Consider the following 19,267-nt stretch of genomic DNA (forward strand, 5'->3'; position numbering starts at 1 on the left):
GTAGGACAATGTTAGGATTGTAGTCGCTAACTGTTGACATTCATTGGTGTTCCAGGCATCATATCCTTCAGGGATTTTATGTTACAAAAACATGTGTAACACCAGCTACTGTTTCAGTTTGTAACACCATTATGTGTGATATGTCCCTCTTTCAGGCCCCCTGTCCCCAAGTACGTCATGCATTGTCCAGATGTCCTGCACTACAAGGTGCAAAGGTAAGGTATATCATTAATTATCGATGGCACTCCAGTTATCATCCCAGTGACCTAGCAGACTCCTGGCCGTGGTATGCAGCAGTGACCAAGATTATGGTTCCACACCCTGGAAATTCTGTAGAAATCTGTACATATGACAGTTATGTATGTCTGGCCATTGTGAACAGACTGCTAAGATTGTGTAACAGTGCTGTGTGTAGATGTTTGTTGGGCTGAGTAGGGAGCATAGCAGATATGAGTGTCATACATCCTTTACCTATCTGACTGCGCATGCTGCTATGCCTTCTGGCGATCTATCAGGTCTGTATGTTTGTAGGGGAAGACTGTGAATTGTTCTGTAACACCTCAGGATTCAAAGTACACTGTGAATTTGGCCAGTATATGTCGGTGTAGTTTGTGACTGGCAATCAGGATATGTTTGTTCAGACAGTCGTTCTACTCTAGAGTTCATTTTGGGTACTGGTATGTTGCTGTGATTGTGGTGCAAATGTTTTTGGGTGGACATTTTTGCACCACTATCTGCTTTTCACTACCGTTCCATCCCTGTAGTGCATGCTATATTTGAATATACATGGGTAATTGCCCAGAGCTGATGTGGGGGAGTGTTGTGTTGGTTGTACTGTGCTTCATAAGGTGCTGGGTGACATGTTTGGCAGCTGTCAGGGGATTTCCATTCTGTTACATGACTGAGGGCATACCTCTACACTATCCAGACACCTAGACACTGCCCAGATGCGTAGATCATATGTTTTGTCTGTTCCCCAGACAGTTGTTTTCCTTGGCTAATCAGTAGGATACTCTGGAGAATGCAGTCAGTAAATGCTAACATCCATTGGTGTTACTGGCTTCATATTCCTCAGAAAAGATATGTTACAACAAACCCAGCAACTGTCTACATTTATAACAGGAATTTGTTCAATATACCCCTGTGTTTAGGCCTCTGTCACCCAGTTATGTCAGTCTTTGCCCAGATGTCATTCACTAAGAGGTTCAGAGGTATGTAGTATCATTATTTATTGCCTTCATTCATGCTACCGTCCTAGTAATGTCATAGACCCTCAGACATGTAACAAGGAAGCGGCCATAGATATGAATCCTGTGCCTATACATTCTGTGGAAAACTGTACATTTGAAAGTCTGTGTATGTCTGGCCATTGTTAACAGACTGTCAGGATTGTGTAGCAGTGTAGTGTGTACATGTTATTTGGGCTGTGTAGGGAGGGGGTATATGTGAATGGCATGGGCCCTTTCTATCTGACTGTGCATGCTGCTCCAGTTTCTGGTTTCCTATCGCCTGTACATGTTTGTACGGGCAGACCGTGACATGTCCCGTAACACCTCAAGATTCCCACTACACTGTGACTTGGGGTAGTATATGTAGGGGTAATGTGTGAGTGGCAAATGGGATATTGTTGCTCACACAGTCATTATACTGTAGTGTTCAGTTTGCTTACTGATATGTCATTGTGACTGTGATGCAATTGGTTGTGGGTATGCACTTTCACACCATTGTCTATTTTCCATTAGTCTTACATCCCTGTAGTGCCTGTTATATTTGCAAATGCATGTGTACAGCCCCAAAACTGGATTTGGGTAGTGATATGTCAGTATGATTGTAGTTTGGACATTGCTTGGTAGCACAGTGCAGTTTCCCTAATGTTTTATGTCCACATATTCGTTGTATGTCCAGTCATCTGGCCGATATCTTTGGTCTGGTCCACATAACTGTTATGTATTCCTAATACATCAGTGGGATGATGTGTGGAATGAGGTCACTAAATAATGAGAAGCAATTGAGTCCCAGACTTGAGATATTTTATTCAATATATGTTAGGACATACAGTGTTACTACATCAACTTTCTCAGCTTATCTTCTCACGTACTTTGGATATGTCCCTATTTTCATGCCTTTGTCCCCCCACTTTGTCAGACTTGGTCCAGATTCATTGCACTAAGGGGTTCTGAGCATACCTCTCCACTGCCAGGATTTTTGCAGAATGTCCAGATGTTTGGCACATACTTTTGTTCTGTTCCACAATTTATTTGTATTTGTCTGGCAAATCATGTGATGATCCAATGATTTATGTCAGTAAATAATGACATAACATTTCAGCTTCCATCCTATCCTTCAGTAATTGTCTACTGAAATGCACCCTGTTTCTGTAGCAAATGTCTTCATTTCTCACAGCAATATTTGGAATATGTCCCTATATGTGGCCCATTTCCTCCCCCATTTTACAGCCTTTGTACAGGTTTCTTGCACTAAGAGTTTAGAAGGATGGTTCTGATGTATGACTGCATTGCAACTTTAATTCCTACAGTTCAGGTGATGTACAGGGTAATGGGGTTGAGACTTGGGACTGATGTTTTTTTTCATTAATGTTAAATGACCAGAATGCAAGATATATTTGTTAAAGCATTACAGAGTCTCACAGCTCAGATGGTGTAGTGGTATGTTGCTGAGATTGTACAGCACACCATCCTGAGTTTGAGACTTGGCAGTACTATTTTGTTGCTGGGCAGAACAAGGTCTGATGGATACAGAGTGATTAAGGCACTTTTAAGCAGTTGTAATCAGGCTGCCATGGGTTTAGGTGACACAAAGTGATGCCAAGCTAGAGTTAATCAGATTTAGCTTCACTTAGCACCACTTATTCGCACCTACCCCTGTGCTAATTTCTTTAAAAGAAAAGAAAAAGGGGTGATAGGAAAGTGGTGAAAAGAGGGGCACACAGAGGGACGTACAGTATGAAAAGTAGCTTGGGATGTGCAGGACGGGTGTAGGAATGGTCCATAGCTCTCCATTTCTTCTACATCAACAGCTGTGAATTTCTACAGAATTTGGAGGTGAATTTGGACACTCAAACCCCTGAGAGAGGGGTGAGGACAACAGTAATGTGTTGTCAAGCCAGTTGAACCAGATTATGTGTTCAGTGGACATGTGTGCAAAATGGACAGCGTCATTTTTTTTGGAACAGATGCCCTTTTTTTAAGGTGAGAGTGGGATGTTAGGGAAGGACAGTAGGTATATTTGGGGAGGTAAGTTGGGTAGAAAGACAGACAAGATAGACCAGACAGCAGACAGGGGTGGTATATGACAGATGTGGGGGGTAAACACCTTGGACGGGGAGGGTGATTGGGAATCAGATGCCCATGAGCCCCCAAATGGATACAGTGGCACTGAGGTCCCCACCCATGGGCAGTAACCACTGTACCTTCATGGCCCCAAAGGTGGCTGTGCTGTGGGCTGGACAGGAGGGGCAGGCTGACCCTCAAGATGCACCAGGTGGCCCTCAATCTGGCACAGCTGTCCACCAAACTCCTTTTGAATGGTGCTAAGCACCAAACCTCAGACCTGACTATTGGTGACAGTTTCCTGTCACCACCTACTCCCGGGTGGAGGGGGGCAGGCCCTGTCCCTTGAGGCATTTCCACCCAAAGTTAGTGCAGGAACAGCAAATGAGGAGGTCCCGGGTTGGGTCCCAGATATTCTGGGGCCCAGTGCCATAGCCAGATAAGGTGGGACAGGTGGATCCCCCGGGATCTGCCTTCCCACACGTGCTATGGTGTTGAGGTTTTACAAAATATATAACAGCATGCATGGGTGTTCCAACTGACCCGATAAAACAGATTTGAAACAGTTGCATAGCAAACAGAACACATACATATATGGAACCACAGTAGGCATTATAACGGCATGCAAGTTTCATTGATAGCAACAGACCACCAATGATAGTATTTGAACGGGGAACATTAATAATCAAACAATTCAGTATTTGTAGAACAATAGGATGCATGTCCCAACAGTAGGTTTGGAGAAAAACATACTTGTTGATCATGTGTATGAATTATTGGTGCAGATAGGGTGGGGGAGAGAGAGATGTCAATTAACAACTGTATAGGCTTCAATTGTTCAAAACTGTACTGATAATTACTCTACTTATTACTCTCCAGGTATGACCTCACTTTACATCTACCTATGGGCTAGGGTTGGGCAGTGGAATGTTTGTACACAGTGTATTACTAAAGCCTTCTTAAAGCCAATACATGTATTTCCTTACCTGGCAGACCTGTGGAGGAAATATCTGTTAACACTACCTGACTGTTTCTACAGGTTACATATGTGACACTGACAGGGGTGCTCTACACACATGGTGCATGTGTGTGTGTGTGTGCGCGTGTGTGCGTGTGTGTGTGTGTGTGTGTGTGTGTGTGTGTGTGTGTGTGTGTGTGTGCTACTGCCATACTCTGCCTTGATTTCTATCACCCTGGGCATTGGCAGTGGTGACCACTAGCCATGACAGCATGACATTTGAGGGACATTTATCGGAAGAAACCGCTTGGTGTATATACTTATCTTGCTGTCATTTTCAGCTTTGGAGCTGAACAGTGGAAGTGTTGCACACAGTGTATTAGTACAGCCTTCTTACAGCTAATAGAAACATTTCCTTACCTGGCAGACCTCTCGTGGAAATTTCTGTTAACACTACCTGACTGTTTCTACACATATTTACATATTCAAGGTTACATTATGTGACACTGGCAGGGGTGCCCTGCACTCATGCTCTGTGTGCTACTGCCATACTCCCCCTGGATTTCTATCTGTCACCCTGGATATTAGCAGTGGTGACCACTAGCTGTGACAGCGTGGCACTTGAGGGACATTTATCGGAAGAAACTACTTGGTGTATGTACTTATCTTGCTGTCATTTGCAGCCTTGGGGTTGGACAGTGGAAGCGTTGTACACAGTGAATTAGTACAGCCTTCTTACAGCTAATAGAAACATTTCTTTACCTGGCAGACCTGTGGAGGAAATTTCTGTTAACACTACCTGACTGTTTCTACACATATTCACATATTCTTGGGAGAAATTATGCATACAGCTTACTACCACTCCTGGGATTCAAACCATGCTTGTTTGTGCAAAAAGGTACGAGGTTGTGTTTCATCACAATGAGCTATTGAGGAACTTCTATCTTTGCATGACTGTTTTCTGCTAATACTCTCTTGGTTAGAGAATCTGACCTTGCAATTCTGACATTCATGCATGGCAGATATGGTACTGTGTATTAATACTTTGACATATTACAATCTGGAAAGCAATGGTTAACACAAAGCACTGCTGTAGGTGATACAGTATAATACTTTGCACATTATTATTCAGGGATCAGATCTTGGTGCATGGAATATTTCATATAGTTGATCTCCTGTTGCTCCACAATCTTTGTCAGATGAGCCTCAATTAATTCATGCTGTCAGAGCCATAGTTGCTGTGTAGAACCTGTACACATTTAGATACATGCCACCACATACAAAAGTAAACACAGCAGTCTGGGGTTTTTAGTTATATTGAAGGGTACTGACACTTTTATTGATAGATATCCAGTACATCACAATTACTCTGCTAACATCATTTATTCATTACACACAGTACACATTTTAACTTACTGGCAGTTGGCATTCTACTCCTTTCTATGTATTTGCCCTGAATACTGCAAGCTTGATTTGTACTCACCAGCCTCCTGGCACAGCCTTAGCAACCTGTTGCCATGGGTGTCTATATTCACAACCCTCTCATCTGCAGCTGTACTGGAGATAAAAAAACATTTATGCATACTTATCCATCACATACCCAGGCTAGACTTTGGCAAACACTAATTGATACTGATACTTACTTCTGGAATATTCTGTGCCCATGCATCTTTGGCCCACTGGTCCAAGAGCTCCCTCTTCCTTTGCTTGAGGTCAACAAAATTGTGCTGGACCTGCTCACCAGTTTGAGGGATGCCAGTAGCACTGGTGAGATCACGTGTGAGACAGTCCCAGGCATCTGCTTTGTATTGTGAGCCCTGGTACTGGCCCTGCAGCAGTCTGTCCTCATGGTCTTTCATTAGGAGTCCAACCATGAACCTGGACTCCTGAATGCCCTAGCATTGCGCTCGAAAGCGTGATCCCTTTCCTATGCCAGCCATAGTGCCTGCAAATATGAGCTACAACTGGTTATGGCTGTATTCCCACCTGCAATGTTTAAATAGGGCCAAATTCCCACCTTTTGCCATCATTGCACCATTTTGAATATGCTGAGCTAAGCTAAGCGTTGCACAAACCCACTTAGCTAAGGTTAGCAGTGCTTAAAGGGTTAGATGTTGAGCACTGCTCACCAATGTGCAAATCCACTTATTTGGGCTACTCACACATTGCTTAGCATTTACATTTAAGCAATGCTTACACCAGCTTAGCATAGCTGAGCACTACTTAGCATTGCTCAGATTTCATTTTATAAAGTATCAGGATTGTGGGATTGATTCATCATTACCGACATATTACAATTTTATGTTTACTTTCCATAACATCCCACTATGTGCTTTCATTACATTATATTCTTGTGTAACTATACTGTATGGGGCACTTGTGTTTATATGGGGGTTTCACATCTTTTCTTGACTTGCACCTCACTTTTGGACCTGCTACACTACCCTGATTGACATATATTATTTACTACCTCATTTAATAAAACAAAATAATTTTAATACTGCTTTCCCATGTAAAAGTGAACAGACTTCATGGGGGCTTGAACCATGAATGCCTACATGCAAAGCGGAAGCTCTAACTACTATTCTATTTCACCTTGATAGGATTTGCTGTATATTTTTATTTAGCTCCTTGGGATATTTAAGCTATGCTAAGCACAGCTGTGCGACTCACACAACCGCTCAGCTATGCTTAAACTTTACTTGGGATGGAAAAAAAATGAAATGGATTTTAATTTTCTTCTCACTTTAATGGAATACACATACCTCTCAGCCTCTTGGGCAGGACATCAGGACAACTACATCATACAAGGGGGTACTCTGGCCACAACTGGGGACACTTTTTAATTACTTCTTCTTGGGAACATGATGGTGTTAAGTTATTTGCTATGCCAGTGTGTACACTGGCATACCAATCTGGACATCCTGTGCTGGTCTATACTGTGATGTGGTGTGCCTGTCTGTTTCCTACGTTTCAGTGTCTGCAGACACTGTTATTATTTCCATTTGTGTCTGTGGACACTGATGGTTTTCAAAGTGTCATAACAGCACTTTCTGAGTGCAGGGGGCATGTTAACTGTGCGAGCACTGCTGGGACATGCCCCATGCACTCGTTCATGGTTCATGTCCATATAGGTAGAACAGCAGCATGCCTTCATGAATATGCAAGGTATGCTGCTGTGCTATACAGACACGAATCACTCCATGCAAGAATAGTGCTATTCTTGCATGGAGTTTATTGAATCCAGGGGATACTGTTATATGTTGACCATATATATGTCTGTGTATCACATGCAACAGATGCAGATATATCAGATATGGGCCACCTACAGCTAGCTGAGAGTAATCCTGTCTGATGGATGTGTATAGAGACAGTTAAGGTGTACATAGCTGTCTGTATGCAGAGACATATACACAATGCAGTTATATAGTCCGATGTGGGTACCAACATAGGCTGTGATTCCTAAGTGTAGGAGCATGCCCAGTATGACCTACTATAGTAAGAGTGGGACTCTATTCTACAGATAGTTGTACTCCAGTCCAAGGTTTTGTGTGCTACAGCCATACCTCTCAAAAGTAAACAGTATGTTGCTAGAGGTACAGGGTTTGTTTTAGCAGACATTTTCTGACATAGCTGATGTCTGACACTGAAATGTATTGTGTCATTACCTGTTGACAGACATCCTCAGATCATCACAGTTCTTTACCAGAGAAATACAAGATGTATGATGCACAGACCAATATTATGAGCCAAACTATACACATTTTTGCCCAGTCCAGCCAGTTGAGAGGTGTGACTACAGCTGAATGACTGATAAAGCTGTGTAAACAGTGCAGCAACTTGGTGATATACTGGCTGGGGATCTCCTGCTTGTGTGGTATTCTTCTTACCTGAAAGTCATATCCTAGTGTGGTGATATCTCTCAGCTGTACAGTTTTTTGCAGATTGTCCAGTTGTTTGTCTCGAAGTTTCGTCCAGTTTACATAAACTTGTGCTTTTATGGCAAGTTAGTTTCAAATCATTGAAGATTGAAGTTACAAAATAATGACAGACATTAGTGTTTCAGACTTCATAACCTTCAGACAGTTCCTGCTAATGCAAAACCCGTTATTCTACCAACTTTCTCAGTTTGTAAGAGCAATATTTACAACATGTGCCTATCATTGGGCATTTGTCCCACTTTTATTTATGACCTTGTCCAGCTGTCTTTCTGTCAGAGGTTGAGAGGTATGGGTGTGGATACAGAGTGCAGTCTACTGAGCAGAAATGTCCATTATATGTGTGGTATATTCCACATAGCACTGTGACTTCCAGGTATGTCAGTGGCAGAGCAGTACAGAGTAATGTGGTGATCCACTGACAGACAGTTGTGTATAGGTTGATAGGTTGCTATGATATTAGTAGGTTATTGGCCCTGTAGCCCATATAACCCACACAGACAAGAGTGTAGCCCATGTTAAGACATGTCAGCACCCAGAGACCCTGTCCAGCAGGGACACAGGTGGAATCACAGGACTGTATTTTCTGTTTCCCATGCACTTATACAGGGACAACATCACTAGGGGTATTGAGACACTTGGCTTGATGCAAACATGGAGTGTATTCCACAGATGGGGGAGTGTGTGGGACATGTATCTGTCACACCAGCAAGCTGTACTGATATCACAGACCTTGTTGATGCTGTGCCTACAGGTTGATCGAGTGGGCCTTGATTTCCAGATGTGCAACAGCCCCATCAGGGCAGGGTCTGTATTGCTTTGTATGCCAGACAGGGGTCACCTCTGCAAAATCTGTATGGCACTGAGTAGATGGACACTGCTCTTGGCCTATCTGTGCAGGGTAGGTGTTTGTGGTCCTGCATTCTCCCGGTGAGGAACCTTTGTTGTCTCTCCAGCTGCTACATGTGCTTTGTGAGGTACATGCCGAAGGGGACGTTGAGCAAAATAATTGGCCTCATAGGGCTAGCATACATGGGTCTTATGACCTCTTTGTCCCTGGATGGGATACCCTTACATTTGCGTTGTCCCATCTATGAAGATGTCTGTACAATGGGAGCAACATGGTGCTCAGACATCAGATTGTTATCATCCTGGGTGGCCAACTGCCTCACTACTGATTGTGTATGTAGGACATTGTTGTTACTGTGATTACTATGTGGGGAGTCAGTCTCCCCAAAGGGGATGATGATGCATCAGCAGGCATTCAGCATAAAGCCATGTTTCTGGCATCAGGCATTTGTTTTGCTGAGACCCTCTTGTAGGACGTCCACATCACTTTGGGTATTGATGACTGTTCCCAGCTTGTGGTCATCTGCCAACTTGGTCAGCCATGGGCCAGTGTTTTTGGCCTGCACTTCAGGGAAGTATATCCCATATACCAGAGTCCCCCAGACCAATCCCTGGGGTATGCAACTCATTACAGGTGTACTGTTTGAGCTGGCTACCCCTATTATGATTATGTGGGTTCTATCAATGGACCAGCTTGAAACCCATCCGGTAACAGATGCATTTTGCCTAGTTGACAGAGTTCATGTACTATGGGCAAGTGGGGAATGGTGTGTAAGGCTTCAGCCAGGTCATGGTGGCAAGAGTGCACCATCATTCCCTCACCCATGTCTTTGTTGGTTGCCTCAGGGAGGTCATCCAGAGTTCACTGACATACCTCTCCTGAGGATGGAAGACTGTGTAGGGTAATGTATATGGATTTTGCCAATATCCCTGTTAATGTGATCCATGATAATCCATTGTATGGCCTTGCAGATCAGGCTAGTTAGGCTGATGGGTCTTTCATTTCCTGAATTGGTGAACACTCCACTTTGGTGTAAAGGGATGGCAGTGGCTGTCAACCACTCGGCTGTGACATAGACACTACTCAGGCTTTGGGTGTGTGTAAGGTGCATAATGATGCTGCCAGTTCATGCCTGGGTTCATGTAGTTTGCAGCCTGGGATGTATTCAGGTCCCAAGGAGGCTGTCCTCTTGACAATGAGAGGGCAGTGATGCCCTGCTCCCTAGTGATAAGTGCTGGGTGTTCAGCTACTGGGGATGTCCTGCTTTCCTGATGGAGGGTAGAGTGGAGATATTTCCACTGAATCTGTCGGCCAGTGAAGTGGCTATATTTGTAGCATTTGTGTATGTGGTGCCCTTGACCACCTGTTCTGCACAGATCTGGGAGCTTCCTTTGGGAATGTAGACATATGTGAGGAAGGCCTTATGATTGTCTGTCTTAGGTGTGGGCAATTTGGACTCAGAGTTCCCTTTAGTGGATTTTACTGGTGCTTTATTTGTTTGTTCAGGCTAAGGGGTGATTACTTCTGATTGTGCACCTGCTCCTTCTTGGTCCTGGACAGCAATGTTATCCTTTTGGTATATAGTTACTTCATTGCAGATGTTTGCAGACAGGTTTACTCTTCCTTGCAGGCAGTGATGTCCTGTCAGGTATTCCTGATTCCCTTCATCTCTATCTATATGCTGGCATGCTAGTTTTGTGTAAATTCAGATGTTGGTGTCTGTTCCTCTACTGGGGTAGGTGGCTGCTCAGCTGTTTATACCAATCCTCTGGTTGTTGTGATCAGCTTGTGGGACATTTTCCTTTTACCAAGGCTAGAGGTGGGTAAGAGAAATGGTGATAAGATATGTGACCATTTTTCTGTCGGATCTTGCTAGTGAGGATGATACCATAGAGGTGCTGCAGTGGTTGATCATGTTGGTTACTGCCAAGTCTGACATAGGTATCACATCCTGTGGGGGTATCAAGTGGCTGTCCTGAGGATGTAGCATTGATCAGATGGGGGTATCTCTATGCATTTCTGTTCTGGCATGGTTGGATTGCCAATCAATGTTTGGGTAATATACGTCTGCCAGGATCAGGGTGATGGGTGGAATCTTGATATATTTGCAGAGGGCAAGATATGCGGGGTAGGTATCCTGAATCAGATATGTTCGCCTGTAGCTATGTATAATTTGCATAGGGGTTTTGCCAACAGTTGACTGCACTTGGAGTGTCTCATGTGTTAGACTGTTTGACCAGCCTGGAGGTATGTGTCCGTCTAATATATATTTATACTCCACCTCCTTTGCCTTTGCTGCCCACATTTTGGGGTCTGGCTATGGGATGGGATGAGTGATCAGGTAAGGATGGTTTTGTCTCCACGGCTGTGGAACAGGTTTCTGTGAGTGCACAAATGTCACCATCTTCCAGGGTTATGACTGCTTGCAATGAATGCATTTTCCTGTTTAGACTCCTAGCATTTAGCGGCATGGCCTTTAATTTGCATTTTGTTGAGTGTTTTATGTTGGTAGTATGGACCCCATGACTTTCTCTACAAAGGCACTATGGGGGAGGCAAGGCCCTTTGCCAGAGGCCTGAAGGCCAAATGAGACAGATGCAGGCCATCTCTAGCAAGGCAGTATGGTCTGTCAATCATATGTCCCCAGGCTGCCAGGCAGTGACACGAGTGAGGGAGCCAAGTGTTACTGACAATCATTTTCTGTTTGTACTGAGCCACCATTCATTAGCGGTCCGCTGTGGTGACCCCTAACCGGGAAAAGCCGAAAGACACAAACAAACAAATTGAGCCACCATTCTGGGAGATGGTAGACTGCTGCTGCTTAAGGCTAGGGACATACCTGCATGGGACACATATTCAGCAAGATGAATCATGTCTGTCTTCCTATAGTCCAGGGAGGTACATCTGGCATCATTCACACCACCATGGACCAGGGAGGAATGATACCTGCACCTCTTGTGGGGTGACTTGAGTGCATGTGTGATATGGCAGATTATGGCACCTGACAAACAAGTAACTGTGACTTTCTCCTTATCCTGCCTGGTGAGAGGCACATCTGTGTGTCTCCCGGTGAAGTCTTCTATGAGTAATATGTTGGGTGTATGGTAAGGCCTTAGTGTTTGCAAGACCCTGGGGTGTGGAGTCTGCATAGTCTGTGGTGTGTAGGTTTGTGGAGTTTTCATGTGTTTTTGCCTCTGAGGTGTCCTTTGTTTGGATTTTTGTTTTGTGGCGGACCTCCACTTACATGGGTGTCTGTTGTGTATTTGCAGATGATGTCTGCTGACTCCGTACACTGTATAGGACCTATGTTACTGCACAATTTGTTCTGGTGTGCACATTCTCCATTTGTCTGACCAGTGGTTCCCCTTCCCCTTATGTGTGCCTCTTTGTCCTTCTGTAGTCCAGTCACAGTTTTTGTAATTCTGGTGTGAGCGGGTTAAATGCTGTGACATCACACACAGGGTTATGGACTTCACACCTCTGAGTGTACCTATTTAGCAGGTTGTCCATCATTGCACCACTAAATTTGCTGTGGTCCTCAGACGGTTTGTGTTGCTATATCTTATTATAAGGCTACATGTTGGCATAGCTGTTAAACTGTGAAAGACTGACATCTGGACAGGCCCATATATGACAATCAGACAAAGGCCCACACAGGGGACAGGGTGTTAATACTGTTCTGCCAAACATAGACAGTTGGGTGACCAGTTTGGTATTTGCTTGCTTTCTCTTATGGGTATGACATCTGCTTCCCCACTGTCTGCCACTGATGTTTTGACATGACCCTTTCTTGTTTTGCAAATAGTTGGCAGGCAAATGCAATGTTAGGACAGGCAGAACAGATATACAAGGCATACTTGTGCTCCTTCTGCAACAACCTGTCATTCCACGGGTATGGCTGTTGTCAGTGCTGACATGGTAAGTTGGTAGCCTTTTATAACCTGGCAGTATACTGACCTTCCGGTACCTGCTGTGCTACTAGGCACCATACCTCCCGACTTTTTAGAGACAGACATCTGGACAAAGCCATAAGTAATTTGGGAACAAAGCCCTACATATAAGGACCGTTGTTAACTATTGGCCTTACAAACCTAGAAAGGTGATATAATAATAGGTTTTGCATTACCATGCATTTTCCTAATGGGTATGAAGTCTGAAACTACAATATGTCATTATTTTCTGACTTTAGTCTTTTGTGATTTGCCAGAAAACCACAAATTCATGACAAAGAGGCCATAATATGATGCAAACCACTGGACATTCTGCAAAACATCTGTACAGTTGAGGGGTATGCTAGGCACTGTGTAGGTTACTCTGAAGTGTGTACTGTCCATATGTGTGGCCTCCTGTCCCTGACCTGTCCAGCTTTCCTGCAGTAACAGATATTGACATCTGGACAGTGTGTACAACTCCTACCATAGTTGTATTTGACATGCAAAATAGTTTGCACTGCAGTTCTTGGAACACAGACCCTGTCAACCACAGTACTGTACCTAGGCCACTAAGACACAACAGCCAGGAATAAGTGCAGGCCACATACTGACAGTATTGACTACACATATACATTGCTCATTGACCCTTGCATATTGTGGACATGTAACAAGTTATCAAGTTGATTGGGACCACCCTAGGAATGTGTGCTCTGCTGCTAATACCCTACAGACATTACTGTTACTGCATTTCTATGGGAACATGGGTGTGTGAGGGGCACACCAGTCAACTGTCCACATTTACACGGACTGTGTTGATGTTCCCTTTACATTTTGCTTCCATTTAGCATAGTACTGTGCCTGTCTTGGAGACTACAGGCATATCACTAAAGACCATAGGTTAGATTGCAATGGCAGACATTTGGGTTTCAGACTTCTTACCCTTCAGAGCCTCACTGCAACTGCAAGACCTACTGTGATATCACTGTGTAGGTCTATATGGTAATATTTCCTCATTGTCCCCATTTGTGGGCCTTTATCAGACATTTATTTATGATTTTCTATTGCTGACTTGCTGGGTGAGGCTGTGGGGTGAGTATGGGACCCCCACATTGACATCCATGCATGTGACATATGATCTCCAGTTAGTTAGCACCCCACATATACTGCAGTGAAATTTGTCAGCAAGGGGACTACTGCATACTCTGGGGAAGCCAGTATTGGGTGGACATTTCCTGTTGTCCCACATAGCTGTCAGTTGTCTGCTGCTATCCCGGTAGGCCACCCCATTCCCTTGCATGCATGCAGCAGTACCATAGCTATGCTACCACAATGTATTACTCCATCCATTTATTGTTAAGAAGTCTGACTTCCCTTGTGCCTGAGACAGTTGTGAGGACAGTGCTTGAGGGCTGGCTGTGTCAGATTCATGCAGTACACAGCCTATATATACATGGTAAGATACAGGTAGTGTGATGTGTGTGGCATCCATTTTACTGTGTGTGTGAGTCAGAGAGAGGTGTCAGTCCCTGGGTCCCTAAAGTGTCAGTGGTTGTGCTATGCGTTGCCTCTTAGCCAAGACCTGGGCATACCGGGCACTCCTCCATCTGCCTACAGGAGCAGGCTTAGGGGTTTCCTCCTCTGAGTCCCCTGCCTGTGGAGCCCTTGGCAATGGTGGGGGGCTGTGTGGCCCTTCCCTGTGATGTTCCTGCCACAGCTGTTTCCGCAGGATCATATTATGCTGCATGACACATACTATGAACATGTGTGCACATTTGGCTGGACAGTACTGCAGAGCTCCACCAGATATGTCAAGACAGCGGAACCATGACTTGAGCATCCCAAACACATGCTCTATAATGTTCCTGTGCGTGTGACTCATTATGGTGTTCTTCAGTGTGTGTGTGTGTGTGTGTGTGTGTGTGTGTGTGTGTGTGTGTGTGTGTGTGTGTGTGTGTGTGTGTGTGTGTGTGTGTGCATTTCTAATAGGTGTCATCATCCACAACTCCAGTGCATAGCCAGCATCCTCCACCAGATGGCCACACAGGATGCCCCCCCTGGCAAATGCCTGGTACAGCTGCGAGGCATACCAGATGTGGGAGTCGTGATAACTACCAGGGCTACCAGCACACACATTCATGATAATGCCCTGGGCATTGCACATGACCTGACAGTTGATGGAGTGATAGCTCTTGCAGTTGACATAGACTCTACCCTCTTCACCGGGTGGTGCCTTGATGTGGATGTGAGTGCAGTCTATGACACCCAGTACCTCTAGGTAGTCTACTACATGGCAGAAGAGAAGCATATTGCTGCTCCTCACCTCATGGGTGCTGGGGAAATATATATGCTCACCAGCATGTGTTTGCATGACATCCAGGAACTGCTGGAGTACCCTGGATGCAGATGCCTATGAGACCCCCATGATGTTCCCAGTAGGTCTTTGGAAAGTACCTATAGCTAGTATTCTTAAGGCTACCCATACCTTGGCTTCAACTGAGATGGGTTCCCGTCTGTTGGCTCTGGGTCTGAGGTGAGGCCGGCACAGCTCATTGAGTTGCTGGAGTAAGCCCTGTCCACCTTGTAGTTCGCCAGTATCTCCAGATCATGTAGCCCCTGGTAGCATACCCTGGGTCTGAACACTCTTCTAGTCTTCCTCAGTCTGGGACAGTTGTCAGCATTATCCTCCTCACCACCCTCAGTCTCTAGCACATACTGATGTATCAAGGCAACAGCTGCCCCTAACATTTTGTCAGTTAAAATTCCCCCGAGTGTGTACACCAATGGTGCAGAGTTTATGGGAAAAAACAGACTGAAAGATGTTTGCATTGTTTATACTGGTGTGCTGCAGATGCTGCCTGTGTGATTGCCTGGCTATGATACATTCCACCTGCCAGCTATATTATTTGTACTTGAGTGCCTTTATTCTGCTACTTCCCATTTTTTTTCTTCCCATTTCCACCCCTTCTAAGCCCCGTGGCATGCCGTGCAAACCATCTGCTTAAATTTAAATACTTCTGCTAGTTCTTGTTTTTTTTTTTTTATTTCCTTTGTGTTTAAGTCCCGCAGTATGCTGCACAAATCCGTGTAGTTAAAGTAAACAGTACTGAGCAGAAATGTCCCTTCCATGTATGCAAACATGCTTAGCATTTCTTGACCTAGCTAAGCAGCCTCAGACACACCCCTTTGCTTAGCTGTGCTTAGCTGGATGCAAATAGAAGCCGCAGAGCTCCAATCTGCTTACACCAAGCATGGCACACCACCTTTACATGTTAGCTGCTTCTCCTGCTTACACCACAGCATTATAGCTCCTACATGGTTAGGTGCAGGTGGACACAGTCTCCCATTTTGCTGTTCAGTAAATTTAGCTCATTTGCATACCCCACTGCCTTAGTCTTTTGTTACATCACTACACCAGAGCCTATCTCATTAGCTACCATTGTTACCTGTTATTGTTTTGGTTCTGCATGCTACCCACTATAATGGCAAAATTCATATTTCACATAAAATTGCCTTTTTACATATTTTTTCTGCACTATCTCATTTGTGCGCTACTGTGCTCCACTTAAATGGCCAAAATTAGCCAAAAAAAAACTTTAATTTTTATAATTTTTAAATAGTTTTGCATGCCAATGGCCATATCTTTGGCCATTTTCATGCCAAATGTTCATAATACATGCTTTACTTTGAGCTGTCATGCCCCCATTTTGATTTTTGCAGAAATTTACACGGTTAGTAACCAAATACATTTCTGCAGAGGACACTGCTCTGACATGGATGCCTGTCTGCTTACTGAATCACTAATTCACTTAATTTGCATGGTTTTCACCAGCAAATGAGGTCATTAGCATTATTCAGTGGTGTCCATGTTAGACTAGTGCTGGGAGGCTTGTGCATGCCCCCAGCCTTGTTTACTGGATCACTCGGCAGCCATATTCTGTGCAATAGCTGCTATACTATTCTGACATGGAGAATCATTCCGTGTAAGCTTTATTGAATCTCGGGGAATGTCTATATTGTATCTTTTGGCTTTTCCCAGTTAGGGGTCACCACACTGGAACTCCGGTCCGCTAATGATTGGCAGTAGATTTTTACGTACCGAGTTGTCAGCTCTGACGCACAACCTTCAACGAAGGTATGCCCATTCACGCATGTCTCCACATAGAAGACGCTTTAGCTGAGAATCGAACAGGACAACATCGTACTGTGAGGTGACAATGCTACCGCAGCACCATCCCGGGGAATGTCTATAATATTGAGAATTTCCATTATCCACCCTACTGGAAATATGCACATAAATACATAAATAATTTAACCAATGGAAAAAGATACTCATTTTATCCAAAACACAAGTGTGAGGACTGAGGTCATACTCCATTCTGTAATATTGCCTCACTTTGTTGATTAAGGAAATTCCCAGGCATCTCTTTCTAATGATGCTATGCCTAATATGCTAAAGTTATACAATTGCAACACATATTTGCTGAAAACTCATAACCACCTGGATGTTATCTAATCATTCCAGACAGTTTTACATGTGCCTAGCCTTTCCAGAACATACTGTAACTCTTTGTGCTTGGTTTTGCAATTAACATACCTATTCATAGTTGTTCCAGGATGGAATAGGATGGTGGTGCTAGCAATCTGAGTGGGTTATGGGTCATATCAAGTATACCTTCTGATCCAGGTAGAAGGGAGATTCTGTCTATTTATAGAGTGGTTTAGGGTTCACAATAGATTTGCCTCTTGGCAGCTTCTTCCATCCCTCAGGAAGCCCTAGCACAATACAGACGAACCTTTCACATAATGTTCTCGAAATATGAGATCTGGTCTTTTGTGTTGCTCTTTACACATGCTACTATTTATTCTGAAGAAAGAGTGGAAGAGGAAAGGGGATGAGAGAGAATGCAAGAAAGAAAGAGAGAGGGAGTGACAAGCCTGTAGCAACTGAATGCATAGTTATATCCTTAATTAGACATATTCATATTTATCAGATGAGATCATTGCTTAGTGAGTAAGGTAATGGAAACATGAGTTATGTCATAATGGTATGCAATAATTCCATCTACCCCAAGATTATTACTGCATGATTGACAACAGCTCACATGACCATGAAAAGGAACCTAGGCCTCCCTTGAAAAAAGCCTACTGTGCCAATCCAGTCATCTCAGATGAAACAACCCAATAAACTAAACTTACAACTAAAATAGTAACTCACCACTTTGGTTAGTAATTTCTCCTTCAGGGCATAAAACACAGGTGTAACAGCATCTGGGCTGGCCAGGGAGATTAGCTTTTCTATATCCTGGATGGCAACTCTCACTGCATATAGACTTTGGGATCTAGATGATATAAAATGCAAAGAAAAGAGTGCATGTAAAAACATGAAGATATAAATGTAAATATATATAATGCAGCTTTATAAAACTGCAGCACATATGTTCAAATACACACTACAGGGTATACATGAAGCAGGCACATCTACATAAATATTGCACCCAGTATAAATGTAAACATATACAGCATAGGTATATAAAACTGTAGAACACATTTTCAAATACACACAACATGTGTATATGTAGTGGGCACATCTATTTAAATATTGTACATAATAATGTTTAGAGAGGGTACAGCCATAAAAATATATGTAAGACCTGCATATGGAAAGTGTATAGTTGAATAATAAAAATAAAACAAAACAGGAAAACAAAAACATAAATTTAAACTATGCAATGCTATATATTTACAGCAGTATAAACAGAATAGATTTGGAGGTGCTCATTATTATGTTGCTATCTCTAGGAAAAGTAGTTTGAATTAAAATAAAATCTGTTGTAATGAATATGACAAATAGTTATTAGTTAAACACTGACATAAACATTCTAGTCAAGATTCATAATCAGTCTACAGTGTGCAGCTGAATGTAAAGTCATTACATGCAGGCAAGTCGAGACTCACAGCAGCAGGTAGAACTGTGAAGCAGCACAGAAAACAGCATAGAGAATGTTATATGTAAATGATCCTATAATAACATGAAAATATAGTCGTGCAGTTGTGAATGCATGATGAGATGCAAATGTGGACCTCTGAGACAGGCTACAGTTCGTAGTTGTAAGGCTCATTAGGTGCAGAGCAAATTGCATGTCACTATAAGAACAAACATCACGCAGAAACCTTTGGATTTGCAGCAAGCAAAGATGCCTGGAAAAGCAGGAGCATTAATGAACCAGCATTTACTGATAATAAATGCCATTTCCATCACTTCCATTCACAACTGGTTGAATGAAGCAGAAGCAGGTGAC

At 43.5% G+C, this 19,267-nt stretch overlaps 1 protein-coding gene across 1 annotated transcript in view; it reads right to left on the bottom strand.

The window, feature by feature from the left end:
- LOC122815014 (extracellular calcium-sensing receptor-like) overlaps positions 1-19,267 on the bottom strand; it is a 249,541-nt gene that overhangs the window by 126,059 nt on the left and 104,215 nt on the right. Inside the window, exon 4 of the mRNA XM_044087265.1 lies at positions 18,184-18,307. Within this exon, the coding sequence (XP_043943200.1) occupies positions 18,184-18,307 (124 nt within the window). The remainder of the gene's footprint in view (positions 1-18,183; positions 18,308-19,267) is intronic.

The sequence above is a fragment of the Protopterus annectens genome, chromosome 11.part0 (genome assembly GCF_019279795.1).
Source record: "Protopterus annectens isolate FY-2018-M chromosome 11.part0, PAN1.0, whole genome shotgun sequence".
Classification (NCBI taxonomy): domain Eukaryota; kingdom Metazoa; phylum Chordata; order Ceratodontiformes; family Protopteridae; genus Protopterus; species Protopterus annectens.